This window comes from Caenorhabditis remanei, chromosome I (assembly GCF_010183535.1).
Source record: "Caenorhabditis remanei strain PX506 chromosome I, whole genome shotgun sequence".
NCBI lineage: Eukaryota > Metazoa > Nematoda > Chromadorea > Rhabditida > Rhabditidae > Caenorhabditis > Caenorhabditis remanei.
The window spans coordinates 14,624,533-14,640,475 of NC_071328.1; the positions used below are offsets into that span (position 1 = coordinate 14,624,533).

The following is a 15,943-nucleotide window of genomic DNA, read 5'->3' on the forward strand; positions in this document are numbered from 1 at the left end:
TATCGAATTTAGCAGATGGCGAGGGAAGGGTACTGAATAAGACATCCCAGTCAAGGGAAGCAAGATCAGAATTCAAGAGAGTATAATTACATTTTCTGTAGTCAAGTTGAGAGGAAAATGAAGCAGAGGCTGGATCAGGAAGAGTGGAAGCCAATGAACGGGGGAAGACCGAGAAATTGACGCTGAAGTGGTCAGAATTCAAAAGTGGAGGGTGACAGACAGGAGGCGAGAGAACTAAATCATCAGAAGATATAACCAAATCTAAAATGTTGGAAGAAATATTGGTGGAGCGAGTAGGAAAATCAACAAGTTGAGAGAGACCTTTAGAAAGTAAAAAATCAGAAAAGGGATGCCGGGAAGAATTATCAAGCCAATCAATGGATGGGAGGTTAAAATCTCCAATAACTAGAGCAGAGGATAGTGGAATGAGGGAGTTCAAATCTTTACTAATAATATTCAACAGAGTATGTCTGTCGATTTATTTGTTGCAAGCCATAACTCCGTCCGTAGTGGACCGATTTCTATGAAACCTAGATAGGTTGGTTGGAAATTTCCCTTAGATGATGCCCGAATTTTTCTTTTTTCAAAAACATCAAATTTGACGTCTTCTGGAGACGATACCGATTTCAACAGTAAAAAACGTTTAGAAAAGGTGTGTCCCGACAGGGTGGTTGAAAGCTCAAAACTACTGACTCGGTGTTTCTTGACTGCATTCTCGAGAGCGCCGCGGCCGCGCGTATTTGGTGTAGCGGTCTACGCAGATGACTCTCACCCATGGGGTAGTGAGTTCGTTCCCGCCAGGTCCGAAAAGTTTTTTGGTTTTTTTGTTTTGATAAGAGCATAGACAGTCAGTATATGAAAGTTGTAATTATGGTCGAGATTTTAGAACAAAATGGTGGAGTAGCTATCTTTCTGTTGACTCTGTACACACCGCTACAATTTTGTCAGAAGGGATGATTGAGGTCCAACTTTGACGGTGTTTAAAAATTCACAATCTTACAAACACCGTGTCAGAAACTGATAGTAGTTAACAATAAACCTTTCGTCCGAATCTTCATGGGGAAGTCATGCGGCATTGTCGCCAATCGTTTAAAAACTCAAAATGTTTTTCTTTGTTTCTTTTAGTTAGTTAGTTTTTATTCGAAATGATGGACCAAAAGCCACTAACGCAATCACAATAGAGAAAATAAAAGAAAACGACCAGGAACTTAGTAGGTAGACATGTTAAGAGTGAGATATTTCAATGAATCAAGAAGTTTTGTTTTCTTTAAGAACTTTGAGAATTTTTTTAAGCACTCAGGTACGAATGAAAAGGATTGAAATCAAAATAGACTGAATAAGGAGCTTCTTTAACTTTTGAACTTAGAAATATGTGAAATAGTTTTAGTTTCGAAGTATTGAGAGAAGAGAGGCGGCATCGCCGCCGAACAGTCCAAAATTTAGGAAGCATAACTTTGTGGATCAAACCAAACTAAAAAAGAAGATTTCCGTGTATATGAAACAAAATCTTTAAAGAATTTGGGGGAGGGAGGCGGCATCGCCGCTGATAAGTCAAAATCTTCAAAAGAATACTTTAAACGCATCTTTTGAAGATGAGAAAAGGAAATTCTCTTTTGGTAAAAGGTTTCTCAGTCAGGCAAAGAACACATTCCCTGTATTTAGTACAGTTAATTCTGAGACCCGTGATTTCTGAATGAGGAACTTTGTCGTAGCTCTGTTACCTTCAAAAAAGAAGCAAATTCTAGAATAAGAATTTGTTTAAATATGGCCTTAGTTTGCCATATTTGTCATATTCAGAGGAGGGTGGCGGCATCGCCGCCGATCAATCAAAAGTTGAAACTTTATATTTAGAGGATCACCTGCCTTTTGATGAGGGGAAAATAGAGTTACCAAGTTCCTGTTCTTCTACAGTAATTTGTCGAAATCTTATCAGAAAAGTAGGAGTGTTTAAATTGTTCTCTCTGGAACGGGTTGCTCAGCTAATAAAAACTACCAACAATCGAAGAAAAGTTATAGGATCAGAAGAGAAAGAGAATTCTGATACCCCGATTGTTTGAACCATGTGAGAAGCGCCGCAGGCGCTGTATCACCTAGAAGGGTGGTGTTGAGAAGGAGGTTCAGTCGCCGTTAGGCGACGTGAACCGACTGGTGTGTAATAAGGGAGGAGAGTTCGGAAGATTTGCAATCAGGAGGACGATAAACAAGTATTAAGGTAAATGAAGAGAATTTTTGCTGGTTCCAACTAGAGGATGAGGGGGAGACAAGACAAATCACGGGCATAGAACTCGTCGAGATCTACATTTTGGTGCAGTGGCGTATATACAGCCGATTTGGAATTCCATGTGAACAGGCTTTACCAAATTGAACGTTTGAGAGTTTATAACTCGGCTCGCAGACACATTTAGCAGGTGTTGACTGCAAAAATGGACTCCCCGTACTCGAAAATACCTATAGGTCGTTTGAAAGTGGCGTCTCCAAAGACTTTCCTTGTGACACATTGTTGTATATTTGAAATGAAATTTCACTGTAATATGTCAGTGCTAAATAGTATGATGTTCACACATCTCTAGTACAATTTTGTAGAAGCATCTGAAGTTTGAACACCGCCTCCTATAATGTAACAAAAATGACGGGTTTTTGTACAATTCAAGTACATGGGCAAATGTACAAGCCGTTTGAAAAGATTCTGGTGCGACTAAAAGTGTGTCTGATTTTGCAAGACAAGAAAAATTTGAAGAACGCAAACTTAATTTGACGTGAGAACTGCAATTGTATCATTGTTTAGTCATTAAAGGTTTTTAAAGTTTCTAGAACGAGCCCAGTTTTTTGAAATGAACTCTTGTGCACGTCGAAAACACACTTTATTCAATTCAAAATTCATGTCATGATAAGACCAATAGCAAGAGACAAAAAAGCCATTGGCATGGATGCAGATGAAACAGCTTTCTCGCCTTCCTTTGACTCCGCATCACCGGTACACAACTGACCGATGGTTCCACTTCCACTAGAGCATTGAGTTCCAGGTTCTCCCTGCTTGAAATTCGATTTTTTAGCTTCGGAGTTTCTGAAAACGTTTGTCGCTTGACGGCTAGTAACGATGGAGCACAGTTGACTGCTCGAAAAAAGGTTTTTAAAAACTCACTTAGGTCCCATGAGACAAATGAATATTCGGCCGCATTTTGGCATAAGATATCCGCATGCATACTTGGTTTGAAGTGGATCGAAGATAGCCGATTGTATGATATTCGGTCTCACTCTATAAGTTGCCTCGTCGCAAGACACAACGACATAGTCGGCGCCGGGAGTCGTCCATTTGTCGCAAGTCAGCTTCTCAATTTTACTCTCCAGAGTGTGGTCCCAAGTCACATCATGCATGTTTGCTATTTTCTTCTCTAACGCTAATTTTAGTCTTCTTTCGTTAACTTTGCTGATGCGCCAAGAGTTGATCTGCTCATCAGTTACAAATTGTGCTGAAAGTTTCATTCATTCTACCAGTTTACAATTATTTTGTAGCTCCTCCCACTTTTAAGATATTTGCCTTTAAAGTTAGAAGACGGGACTCACCAGAAGCGAAGAGGAGAAGGAGTGCGATTCCGATCGAATAGTTCATCAATTGCTCGTTAGACTTCTTTTTCGATTGAGTGAATGAGTTGAGAACTGACTTCTCTTGTCGAATTCTTCCTCCTATATACGCAAAATTTTGAGATCTTATCAGGCTTATCAGATTAAACTTTCTGGGAAAAAAGAGAAACCAAAAAACTTGGACTAACGTATTTCGGAAATTCCACAGTTACGGAATGACGGAAGTCGGAAGTAAAATTTCTTATCCGGAAGTCGGAAGTCGGAATGATAAAAATGCCCAGAAGTCGGAAGTCGCAATTCCATGCAACTTTGGTTCCCAGCAGAGTTGCATGGATTTCCGACTTCCGACTTCCGACTTCCGGATAAGGAATTTTACTTCCGACTTCCGTCATTCCGTAACTGTGGAATTTCCAAATAGTATATTTTGCAGAAATACTTGAAAAAATGGTCTAAAAGGAGAGAATATTAGCTTTTCTTCATCCAAAACCTAATTTTCCACTGATTTTCGCCAATTCCGACTTCCGACTTCCGGATGTTTTTCACTTCCGACTTCCGGATAAGAAATTTTCACTTCCAGTGCTAAAAGAGCGAATATTTTCGGTAAAATTTTGGGCCCGTTATATTCATTTAACAATATGAACTACAAATTTTAATAGCAATTACAAGCTAAAAAAAACTAGCAAACACACAAAAATCTCTATAAATTATATCAAAACCGAATTTTGACAAAAATAGAACCTGAAACGCTGTTTTTTAAAAAGAATACTACTTCACAATCAAAAATTCACAATAAACCCAATAAAACTATTGAAAAATGGTCTACAATCCCAAAAAAAGGTAAAAATCTCTAACGAGGATAACGGAGTGCCGAAATTCCCTATTTAGAAGCGAAATTAAAACAACGCTGCAACACAGTGGCATGCGGTGGTGAGTCTAGAAACTCAAGACTTGATTCGAGCATCCCGCTCAGCCCCTGATCAATAACTCGCTGAAATTATTCCAGAATGCTTCACCTCGTTCCTTCATGGCATTTCCTTTGAAATACGGATATTTCACTTTTGACATTTGACCCGAACACCAACTATTTCACGTACTATTCCACTTATAAAAGGTATTGTATCAGAAATTGTACAGCTGGAAGTTCGTGCTCCAACCTGCTCGGCAGGAAAAAAAATCGGAAAGCGTAAGACGGAATCCCACTCAATACCTGATCAATAATCCAAAAAAAAACTCTTTATTCAATTCAAAATCTATGTCATGATAAAACCGAAAGCAAGAGACAAAAGAGCCATTGGCGTGGATGCAGAGGATGCAGCTTCTTCGCCATCCTTCGATCCTTTTGACTCCACATCACCGTCTCCTGACTTCTTGTCTGATTGATTCTCAACAGCACCACCACTACCACCGCCCATACACAATCCACTGGATCCATCACCACCAGAGCATCCAGTTCCAGGGGATCCACGCTTGATATCCGACTCTTTAACTGGGGAGTTTCTGAAAATGTTTGTGGAGTACAGTTGACTGCTCCAATAAACTCACTTGGGTCCCATGAGACACATGCCTGTTTTGCCATCGCACATTGTAGCGAGGTTTGCGCAAGCAACCTTGGTTTGAAGCGGGTGGAACAGTGGAGATTTCATGAGATCTCCTCCCCCAGTTTTCGATTCCAATGCTATTACAGCTCTTAATATCTCGAGCAAACCGAAAACGACATAGTCCGTGCCGGGAGACGTCAACTCGTCGCAAGTCATTTTTTTAACTTTACTCTCCAAAGTTCGGTCGAAAGTCACTTCTTGCATGTTTGCTATTTCATTTCGTTTCGCCACTTTAAGTCTGGCCTTGTTGAGCTCGTTGATCTGCTCACGGATGTCCAGCACATTGTGGCTGTTCCGTTTAACGCCAGAGACGGATTGCGCTGAAAATTTGAATCATTTTACCAGTTGACAACTTTTTGGTAGCGCCGTCCACTTTTGAGTTATGTGCCGTTAAAATTGAAAGACAGGACTCACCAGAAGCGAATAGGAGCAGAAGTGCGATTCCGATCGAATTGTTCATCGGCCGTTCGTTTGATGCCGTTTTCGGCTGAGGGAATTGAATTCCAAACTGACTTCTCTTCTTGAATTCCTCATCTTATATACGGAAAATTTTGAGATCTTATCATTCTTATCAGATTGAACTCTGAGAAAAAAATAAAGAGGTGAAAAAAATTCATCCCACGTAAAACTTCGTTATTTTGATTTTTTTCCTCTTTATTTTTTCTCAGAAAGTTCAATCTGATAAGAGTGATAAGATCTTGAAATGTTTCGTATATAAGAGGAGGAATTCGAGAAGAGAAGTCAGTTTGGAATTCCAATCACTCAGTCGAAGACCAACATCGATGAACAATTCGATCGGAATCGCTCTTCTGCTCCTCTTCGCTTCTGGTGAGTTCCGTCTTTTAACTTTAAAGGTGCATAACTCAAAAGCGGACAAAGCTACCAAAATGTTGCAAACTGGTAAAATAGATAACATTTTCAGCGCAATCCGTCGCTGGCGTCAAACGGAACAGCCCCGATGTGCTGAGCAACCGCGACCTCGTCAACAGTCTCAACAAGCAAAGACTTATAGTGGCGAGACAAGATCAAATAGCAAACATGCATGATGTGACTTACGACGACACTCTGGAGAATAAATTGAAAAAGATGACTTGCGACGACTTGGCGTCTCCCGGCTCCGACTACGTCGTTTTCAATTATTTGGATTTAATTTTTCAAGATTCAGATCCCATGAAAACGCCACAGTACCATCCGCTTCAAACCAAGATTGGATGCGGACCCCCCGCCGCAGTGTGCGGTGACCAGCATATCATGTGTCTCATGGGACCAAAGTGAGTTTATTGGAGTAATCCACTGTGCTCCATCGAGTTGTGACTAGCAGTCAATCGGCTAAAATTTTCAGAAACTCCCCAGTCAAAGAGTCGGATATCAAGCATGGATCCCCCGGAACTGGATGCTCTGGTGGTGATGGATCCAGTGGATTGTGTATGGGTGGTGGTGGTGGTGCTGTGAAGAATCAATCAGACAAGAAGTCAGGAGACAGTGATGTGGAGTCGAAAGGATCGAAGGATGGCGAAGAAGCTGCATCCTCTGCAGCCATGCCAATGGCTCTCTTGTCGCTTGCTCTTGGTATTATCATGGCATAGATTTTGAATTGAATAAAAGGTTTATTTTTGGATTATTTATTGAAATTGTGATTTCAGATGATTCCTTCGCAAATCTCCTCTCAGGAATAATATACTTTTTAGAATTCAACAATTATTCTCTGGAAGTCAAATTAAACAATTACGCCTCTTTCATTTATTTCCCGTGCCTGCAGTTCCATCTTCTATCAGTACTCCTCAGAACAGAGCGTCTGCTAATCCAGTTTTGGAAGAGCTCAATCAGAAAGATCGCGATATTCGCGGTGTAAACTAGATTTGAAAGTTTTTGAGTTGAATCATGAGATTTTAAAAGTATTTCTCATACTTGCAAACCGGGTCGAAACGGACCGCCGCGTATCTCGCTCGAAACGCAATATTATGAGCTGAAAACTATACCAAAATGTGTATCTCGACGAGTTGTCCTTGACTTGCTAAAGCTCGGATGACCATTCGTTAATGTGCCGTGGGCCGGGAAAAAGTGCCAAAAAACGCGAAAATTACCATAAATCCATTCTAGGCTGGCCCGCGACACAGTAACCCAAACTACAGTGGCCAAGTTACAGTGACCATACTTGTAAAACGGGCCGACACGGGCCGACACGGGCCGGCTCGTAACTCGCGTCAAACTCAATATTGTGCAAAAAAAACGCGAAAATTACCAAAAAACCTATCTAGACGGCCCGCGGCACATAAACAATTAGCCATCCGGTCCGTATTATATCAGGAAGGTAGATCTCGCAGAGATCTACATTTTGGTATATTTTTCAGCTCATAATATTGAGTTTGACGCGAGTTACGAGCCGGCCCGTGTCGGCCCGGTTTACAAGTATGACAGTGACCAAGTTACACTGAAAAACAAAGTTGACTGGAGTGCGCCCCCGGCCTCTGCCGTTTTTCTGCCCCGTGCCGGGCTGGTATAGATTTTTTGTTAATTTTCGCGTCTTTTGGAACATTTTCCCGGGCCCGCGGCACACGAATGACGTTTTAAGATCTTATCAGGCTTATCAGATTGAAAAAAATAAGGAGGCAGAAAAATTGGACCCACGTGAAATGTTGTTATTCTGATTGAATGGTTAAGTCTGAAAAAATTAAAAAATTATATATTTGGGAGAAAAAATGAGGGGTAAAGAAATCAAAATAACGAGATTTTACGTGAGTCCAATTTTGTTGTCAGAAAGGTCAATCTGATAAGATCTCAAAATTTTCCGTATAAAAGAGGGGGAATTCGAGAAGAGAAGTCAGTTTGAAATTCCAATCACTCACTCGAAGAAGATGTCGAACAAACCACCGATGAAATCTTCGATCGGAATCGCACTCCTTGTCCTCTTCGCTTCTGGTAAGTCCCGTCTTCTCACTTTAAAGGCTCATAACTCAAAAGTGGACGGAGCTACCGAAATGTTGCAAACTGGTAAAATAGACAACATTTTCAGCACAATCCGTCGCTGGTGTTAAACGAAACAGCCACAATGTGCTGTGGACATCCGCGAGAAGGTTAACAAGCTCAACAAGGAGAGACTCGAAGTGGCTAAAACAGAACAAATAGCTAACATGCATGAGGTGACATGGGACCAAACTCTGGAGAGTAAGCTTAAAAAGATGACATGCGACGAGAGAGCGTCTTCCGGCTCCGACTATGTCGTTTTTGGTTTCTCCGAGTTAATGGAACTTGAGATAAAAAACAAAGATGACATAAAAAAGCCAATGTACCATCCGCTTCAAACCAAGATTGCATGCGGAAAGATAATGTGCAATGACGAATATGTATGTCTTCTGGGACCTAAGTGAGTTTTTTGAAGCAGTCAACTGTGCTCCATCGAGTTGTTACTAGCCACCAATCAACATATATTTCCAGAAACTCCCCAGTCAAAGAGTTGGATATCAAGCGTGGATCCCCTGGAACTGGATGCTCTGGTGGAGATGGATCCAGTGGATTGTGTATGGGAGGTGGTGGTGGTAGTGGTGGTGATGGAAAAGCTGTCTCATCTGCACCCATGCCAATGGCTCTCTTGTCTCTTGCTCTCGCTCTTATCATGGCATAGATTTTAAATTGAATAAATGATTTATTTTTTGATTATTAGTTTTGGTCATCAATTGATTATCTATCTACAGCCAAACACTGCATTATTCTTGTAGTTTTGTTGGAGTGAAGTAGGCTTTTTGGCGGATCTTATGTGTCGACGTATTTGTACATAAACTGCAAGACGGTAAACTGCAAGTGTATGTTAATTAATTTACAGTGCTTAAAACTCTTTCAACTACCAACAAATACCGCATTATTTTCGGCAATTCTGACATACAGTACCGCTCAATAGGATATGAATTTGAGCCGTTTTCAGTTGAAATTGGCCAGCTTTGAGAGTGGGTCATAATGATTCTGATTGTCACACCTGGTAGATTTTTAATGGATCATACAGATCAAATATAGAGCTTCATTTTTGTAGTTGACAACTTTTTTGTACGGATACTCCATAGAGAGTTATGGCCATTTTAAGACGAAAGCTTAAAAATCGCACTATTTTGCACTGAAATTGGTCGATTTAAGGGAGAAATTACTTTGTCGATATGTAACTTGCTAGGGAGTGCTCGTACAGGAAAAGTGTCAACTACAAAAATGGAGCTCTACATTTGATCTGTAGGATCCAAAAAACACCAACTAGGTGTGACAATCAGAATTTCTATGACACACTCTCAAAGTTGGACAATTTCAACTGAAAACGGCCAAAGTTCATATCCTATTGAGCGGTACTGTATCTTATATGAATTAGGATACTTCTTTTGGCTGCGAAAAATGAAATGCACCAGTTTCTTATCATTTACAGGGTAGAGCAGAATTACCCGCACAAGCTATAAGTGCTATATCTAAAAAAGTAAAAGTCAGAAAACGTCAAAGCGTCTTGTCAAACGTTTTTGCGGTGTATTCTGCGCCACCCTGTATATCAAAACACGGGTTGTCTCACTATCAGCGTGTAAATGCACCTGCACGTTTGAGTCTAGCAATCATCTCGACATTTTCTTCTCTAACTCAAATATCATCAACAAAATTGTGGTAGGAGAGAAATTCAGCGACCACTGACTTATCAAAGTTTCTCTGAAAATCTCTCCTATTTAGGTTTCTTTTTTTTTTGAAAATGTGACTTTGGCCCTCGGTCTCAAAGCAGTGATAAAAATTATTGTAAGCCCTTCACATTGTAAGCGGAACTATCGTAAAAGAATATATCATCATATGAATCACGAGCTGAGTATGATTAACCGGCATCAAATGTTCAAAGATCTCTACCCGAATGATGGTTTCAATCAATTATCAGTGTGGTGTAACACGTGGCAACTGAAAGTCGCCCTGCAAAAGTGTGAAGTCATCAAGTTTGAACTTTGTATCGTTAAGAAGACATCCTTATTACATCAAACCTAAGTTGCCTAATACAACTAAACATGGTGCTCAATACTTAGTGAACTAGAATTTAGGTCGAAGGAAACCTTGATAAATATCCCACCATCAGAATTACTCAGACTTGTCACGGGCCGGGCCGGGCCGAAATCAGGAAAATCTCGGCCCGGCCCGGCTCTTTTGAAACATTTTGAAATTTTGATTTTTTTTGGAAATTTTTTGAAATTTTAGGAAAAATGTGAATATGTATGATAATTTAAGCATTTTTACTCTATTTTTTCGAAAAATTTCAAATAAAATTTGGTAAAAACGGGTTCGCATTTTTTGAAATCAGGAAAAATTTTGGCCCGGGCTGACCGGGCCGAACTCAAGAAAAATCTCGGCCCGGCCCGATTTTTGACAAGTCTGGAATTACTGAGCCACCTTTTATTCACCTGTTTTTGTATTGGGTCAGTGATAATCAGTCCTTCAATCAACTAATTCAATTCCCTTTAGGGCTGATTTTTCCCCAGCGAAAATAAAACTTTTTCGGACACGTCCGCAAAAAACCGTCAAAAATAAAAATAACAATGACCTTTATACCTTTTTGAAACAAAAAGTCGTGAAACCAAATTCTGATGGAAAAACGGCATTTTACGTGAGTCCAATTTTGTTGGCAGAAAGGTCAATCTGATAAGATCTCAAAATTTTCCGTATATAAGAGGAGGAAAACGAGAAGAAAAATCAATTCGGAAATCCAATCACTCAGTCGAAGAAGAAGTCGAACGAACAATCGATGAACTCTTCTATCGGAATCGCACTCCTTCTCCTCTTCGCTTCTGGTGAGTCCCGTCTTCTAACTTTAAAGGCTCATAACTCAAAAGTGGATAACATTTTCAGCGCACTCCGACTCCGGCGTCAAACAAAGCAACTACAATGAGCTTGAGATCCGCGAGCAGATCAACGAGCTCAACAAGGCCAGACTTGAGGTGGCGAAAAAAGAAAATGTAGCAAACATGCATGAGGTGACATTCGACCCAACTTTGGAGAGTAAGATTAAAAAGATGACTTGCGACGATATGACGGCTAATGGCCCTGACTATGTCGTTTTTGGTTTTCTCGAGATAGTTGGAGCTGCAATAGCATTGAAATCGAAAACCAAGGAAGTAGATCTCAAATTGCCACCGTTCCATCCGCTCCAAACCAAAATTGCATGCGGAACCCGTGCGACAAAGTGCGATGACGTATTATCAGAGATATGTCTCATGGGACCCAAGTGAGTTTTTTGGAGCAGTCAACTGTGCTTCGTCCGGTTTTGCTAGCCACCCATCGACAAACATTTTCAGAAACTCCCCAGTTAAACCGTCGGAAATCAAGAAAGGATCCCCTGGAACAGGATGCTCTGGTGGAGATGGATCCAGTGGATTGTGTATGGGAGGTGGTGTATCATCTGCATCCACGCCAATGACTCTCTTGTCTCTCGTAATTGCTCTTATCATGGCATAGATTTTGAATTGAATAAAAGTTTTTTTTGACTATTTATCAGTAATCTATTTACCGCGCTTGAAACTCTTTCGACTATCAACAAACACTGCATTATTTTCGGCGATTTTAGCGTGTTCCATATCAATTCGGAATCTTTTTCGACTATTCCTAGACAGTATTGTAAGGTCTCTAGTCTCTTGTCACTTTTATCCAAACACTGGTTGTAAATGTGCCTAAAAGTTCACATGCTTTGCAATATCCGACTATTCCTAGACAGTATTACTCTGCCTAATACTAACCTCATAAGAGACCTTGAAGTGATGTTTTCAGCCAACTTATCTTTTTCAGTTCTTATAACTGTCGCAGATATCCTCTCAGAAACAATATTCGGCTCTATTACAGTTTAGGCGTCCTTTGAAAACTTAGACGTCCCTTAAAACACTTAGACGTCCCTTAAAACACTTAGACGTCCCTTAAAACACTTAGACGTCCCTTGAAACATTTAGACGTCCCTCAAAAAACTTGGACGTCCTTTGGGGACCCAAAAGTCGTCCGAAATGTTTAGACGTCCCAAAAATTATTTAGACGTCCCAAAAATAGTTTAGACGTCCTTTGATATCCCACATTATGATAAATAATATTTAGACGTCCCAAAAAACATTTAGACGTCCCAAAAAATATTTAGACGTCCTTTGATATCCCAAAATTTGGTTTTAAATATTTAGACGTCCCAAAAAACATTTAGACGTCCCAAAAAATATTTAGACGTCCCTTGAACACTTTCAGTGACTTTTAGTGTTGAAGGGACGTCTAAACATTTTTTGGGACGTCTAAATGTTTTTTGGGACGTCTAATTATTTAAAACCAAATTTTCAGACTTCAAGGGACGTCTAAATTTTTTATGGGACGTCTAAATATTTTTTGGTACGTCTAAACATTTTTTGGGACGTCTAAATATTATTTATCATAATGTGGGATATCAAAGGACGTCTAAACATTTTTTGGGACGTCTAAACATTTTTTGGGACGTCTAAATAATTTTTGGGACGTCTTAATTTTTCCGACAATTTTTCGGATTTCAAAGGACGTTTAAATGTTTTTTGGGACGTCTAAATGTTTTTTGGGACGTTTAAACATTCCAAAGGACGTTTCAATTTACAGGAAAAAAATTTGGGCCTCAAAGGACGTCTAAATGTTTCAAGGGACGTCTAAATGTTTCAAGGGACGTCTAAGTGTTTTAAGGGACGTCTAAGTGTTTTAAGGGACGTTCAAGTTTTCAAAGGACGTCTAAACTGTAATAGAGCCCAATATTCTTTTGATGATCAACAATCTCAACAAGATGAGACTTGAAGTGGCGAAAAAATATCAAATATCAAACATGCACGAGGTGATTTTCGACGAAACTCTGGAAAGTAAACTCAAAAAGATGACTTGCGAGGAGTCGGAGTCTTCCGGCCCCGACTACGTCGTTTTCAATTACGCCGAGGTTATTTTGGCACTAGCATTTTCGACAAACAAGGAAAAAGATATCCCGAAATCACCACCGTTCCATCCGCTCCAAACCAAAATTGCATGCGGAACCCGTGTGACAAAGTGTGAAGACGAATTATCAGATATATGTCTCATGGGACCCAAGTGAGTTAGTTGGAGTAATCCACTGTGTTCCATCGAGTTGTTACTAGCAGTCAATAAACTAAAATTTTCAGAAACTCTCCACTTAAACAATCAGAAATCAAGAATGGATCCCCTGGAACTGGATGCTCTGGTGGTGATGGATCCAGTGGATTGTGTATGGGCGGTGGTGGTGGTGCTGTGAAAAATCAATCAGACAAGAAGTCAGGAGACGGTGATGTCGAGGAAAAAGGATCAAAGGATAGCGAAGGAGCTGTTTCATCTGCATCCACGCCAATGACTCTCTTGTCTCTTGTAATTGCCCTTATTATGGCATAGATTTTGAATTGAATAAAGGGTACTTTTTTGGATTTTTTTGGCTATTTATCAGTAATCTATTTACCGCGCTTGAAACTCTTTCAACTATCAACGAACACTGCATTATTCTCGGCGATTTTAGCGTGTTCCAGATCAATTCGGAATCTTTTTCGACTATTCCTAGACAGTATTACTCTCCCTAATACTAACCTCATAAGATACCTTGAAGTGATGTTTTCAGCCAACTTATCTTTTTCAGCTTTTATAACTGTCGCAGATATCCTATCAGAAACAATATTCTTTTGATAACGCTTCTCTCGAAGTCATTATCAAAGGCAATATTAAAAATATACGTCCAATTACAAAACAAAAATTTGGGATATGCCTAATCAAGTTGTCAAACTTGCGACCCCTTGAGGTTCCCTTGTTAGGGGGAAAATAGAAAGTCTCAAAATCGCCCATAATTTTCCCCAGGGAACATAACACTTTTCGAGAAGACACGCCCGCAAAACCCCGCAAAAAAATAACAAAGACCTTCATATTTTTTTTTTCAAACTCAATGTCATGAAACCAATTTTGATGTTTTGATGATTTTGAATTTTGATGAAAAAAAAAACGAGATTTTACGTGAATCCAATTTTGTTGTCAGAAAGGTCAATCTGATAAGATCTCAAAATTTTCCGTATATAAGAGGAGGAAAACGAAAAAAGAAGTCAGTTTGGAATTCAACTCCCTCAGTCGAAGAAGAAGTCAAACGAACAATCGATGAACTCTTCCATCGGAATCGCTCTTCTGCTCCTCTTTGCTTCTGGTGAGTCCCGTCTTCTAACTTTAAAGGCGCATAACTCAAAAGTGGACGGCGCTACAGAAAATATGTGAACCGGTAAAATGATTCAAATTTCCAGCTCAATCCGTCGCTGGCGTTAAACGAAACAACCCCAATGTGCTGGAAATCCGTGAGCAGATCAACAATCTCAACAAGATGAGACTTGAAGTGGCTAAAAAACATGAAATAGCAAACATGCACGAAGTGACTTGGGACCAAACTCTGGAGAGTAAGATTAAAAAGATGACTTGCGACGAGTTGGGCTCTACTGGCCCAGACTACCTTGTTTTCGATTCCTACGAAGTTGACGCTGCATTAGAAACCAAGGTAGATTACATGAAATCGGCACCGCTCCATCCGCTTCAAACCAAAATTGCATGTGGAACTCTTCCGACAGAGTGCGATGGCAAATCAGATACATGTCTCATGGGACCCAAGTGAGTTTATTGGAGCAGTCAACTGTGTTCCATCGAGTTGTTACTATCCGCCAATCCACATATATTTCCAGAAACTCCCCACTTAAAAAGTCGGAAATCGAGAAAGGATCCCCTGGAACTGGATGCTCTGGTGGAAATGGTGCCAGTGGATTGTGTATGGGAGGTGGTGTTTCATCTGCATCCACGCCAATGGCTATCGTTTCTCTTGCTTTTACCCTTATCATGGCATAGATTTTGAATTGAATAAATAAATTATTTTTTGGAAATGGAAATGGCGTGCTGTTTTGTTTTTCCACTTGCAACGGGTCATTTATAAATAAGAGTTCATTACTTACACGCTTGATATCCGACTCTTTAACTGGGGAGTTTCTGGAAATGTTTGTGGAGCACAGTTGACTGATCCAAAAAACTCACTTGGGTCCCATGAGACACATGGCTGTTCTGCCATCGCACTTTGTCGCGAGGTTAGTGCATGCAATCTTGGTTTGAAGCGGGTAGAACAGTGGTGATTTCATGAGATCTACTCCCTCTGTTTTCGATTTCAATGCTATTGCAGCGCTAACTATCTCAAGAAAACCGACAACGACATAGTCCGGGCCGGGAGACGTCAACTCGTCGCAAGTCATTTTTTTAACTTTAATCTCCAAAGTTGGGTCGAAAGTCACCTCTTGCATGTTGGCTATTTCATTTCGTTTCGCCACTTCAAGTCTGGCCTTGTTGAGCTCGTTGATCTGCTCACGGATGTCCAGCACATTGGGGTTGTTTCGTTTAACACCAGCGACGGGTTGCGCTGAAAATGTTATCTATTTTATTAGTTTACAACTTTTTGAAGGCGGGACTCACCAGAAGCGAAGAGGAGAAGGAGTGCAATTCCAATCGAAGAGTTCATCGATTGTTCGTTCGACTTCTTCTCTGATTGAGTGAATGGAATATTCAGAACTGACTTCTCTTCTCGAATTCCTCCTCTTATATACGGAAATTTTTGAGATCTTATCATTCTTATCAGATTGAACTTTCTAAAAGAAAAATAAAGAGGTGAAAAAATTCATCCCACGTAAAATTTCGTTATTTTGATTTTTTTCCTCTTTATTATTTTCCTATATAAGAAGAGTAATAAGAGAGGAAAAGTCAGTTTTGAA

The 15,943-nt window shown here is 40.1% G+C and overlaps 7 protein-coding genes across 7 annotated transcripts; 5 read left to right on the top strand and 2 right to left on the bottom strand.

Annotated features, from left to right (window-relative positions):
* Positions 1 to 4,832: 4,832 nt before the first annotated feature.
* On the bottom strand, positions 4,833 to 5,640 carry GCK72_003200 (uncharacterized protein; the record flags this gene model as incomplete). Its single annotated transcript, XM_003092833.2, has 3 exons — positions 4,833 to 5,079; positions 5,125 to 5,500; positions 5,595 to 5,640. 3 exons carry the CDS (start codon positions 5,638 to 5,640, stop codon positions 4,833 to 4,835), a joined length of 669 nt encoding a protein of 222 aa, XP_003092881.2.
* Positions 5,641 to 5,962: 322 nt separating this feature from the next.
* Positions 5,963 to 6,766, top strand: GCK72_003201 (uncharacterized protein; the record flags this gene model as incomplete). Its single annotated transcript, XM_003092838.2, has 3 exons — positions 5,963 to 6,008; positions 6,103 to 6,451; positions 6,523 to 6,766. 3 exons carry the CDS (start codon positions 5,963 to 5,965, stop codon positions 6,764 to 6,766), a joined length of 639 nt encoding a protein of 212 aa, XP_003092886.2.
* A 1,545-nt stretch (positions 6,767 to 8,311) lies between these two features.
* GCK72_003202 (uncharacterized protein) lies at positions 8,312 to 8,802 on the top strand (the record flags this gene model as incomplete). The annotated part of the gene is made up of 2 exons (XM_003092842.2): positions 8,312 to 8,544; positions 8,616 to 8,802. The coding sequence occupies 2 exons, from the start codon at positions 8,312 to 8,314 to the stop codon at positions 8,800 to 8,802; spliced, it is 420 nt and encodes a 139-aa protein (XP_003092890.2).
* Positions 8,803 to 10,923: 2,121 nt separating this feature from the next.
* GCK72_003203 (uncharacterized protein) lies at positions 10,924 to 11,633 on the top strand (the record flags this gene model as incomplete). Its single annotated transcript, XM_003092840.2, has 3 exons — positions 10,924 to 10,969; positions 11,028 to 11,403; positions 11,474 to 11,633. The coding sequence occupies 3 exons, from the start codon at positions 10,924 to 10,926 to the stop codon at positions 11,631 to 11,633; spliced, it is 582 nt and encodes a 193-aa protein (XP_003092888.2).
* Positions 11,634 to 12,990: 1,357 nt separating this feature from the next.
* Positions 12,991 to 13,562, top strand: GCK72_003204 (uncharacterized protein; the record flags this gene model as incomplete). The annotated part of the gene is made up of 2 exons (XM_053723879.1): positions 12,991 to 13,247; positions 13,319 to 13,562. The coding sequence occupies 2 exons, from the start codon at positions 12,991 to 12,993 to the stop codon at positions 13,560 to 13,562; spliced, it is 501 nt and encodes a 166-aa protein (XP_053592524.1).
* A 744-nt stretch (positions 13,563 to 14,306) lies between these two features.
* On the top strand, positions 14,307 to 15,035 carry GCK72_003205 (uncharacterized protein; the record flags this gene model as incomplete). The annotated part of the gene is made up of 3 exons (XM_053723880.1): positions 14,307 to 14,352; positions 14,447 to 14,804; positions 14,876 to 15,035. 3 exons carry the CDS (start codon positions 14,307 to 14,309, stop codon positions 15,033 to 15,035), a joined length of 564 nt encoding a protein of 187 aa, XP_053592525.1.
* On the bottom strand, positions 14,792 to 15,801 carry GCK72_003206 (uncharacterized protein; the record flags this gene model as incomplete). The annotated part of the gene is made up of 3 exons (XM_053723881.1): positions 14,792 to 15,173; positions 15,219 to 15,594; positions 15,648 to 15,801. 3 exons carry the CDS (start codon positions 15,799 to 15,801, stop codon positions 14,792 to 14,794), a joined length of 912 nt encoding a protein of 303 aa, XP_053592526.1.
* Between the last annotated feature and the right edge of the window lie 142 nt (positions 15,802 to 15,943).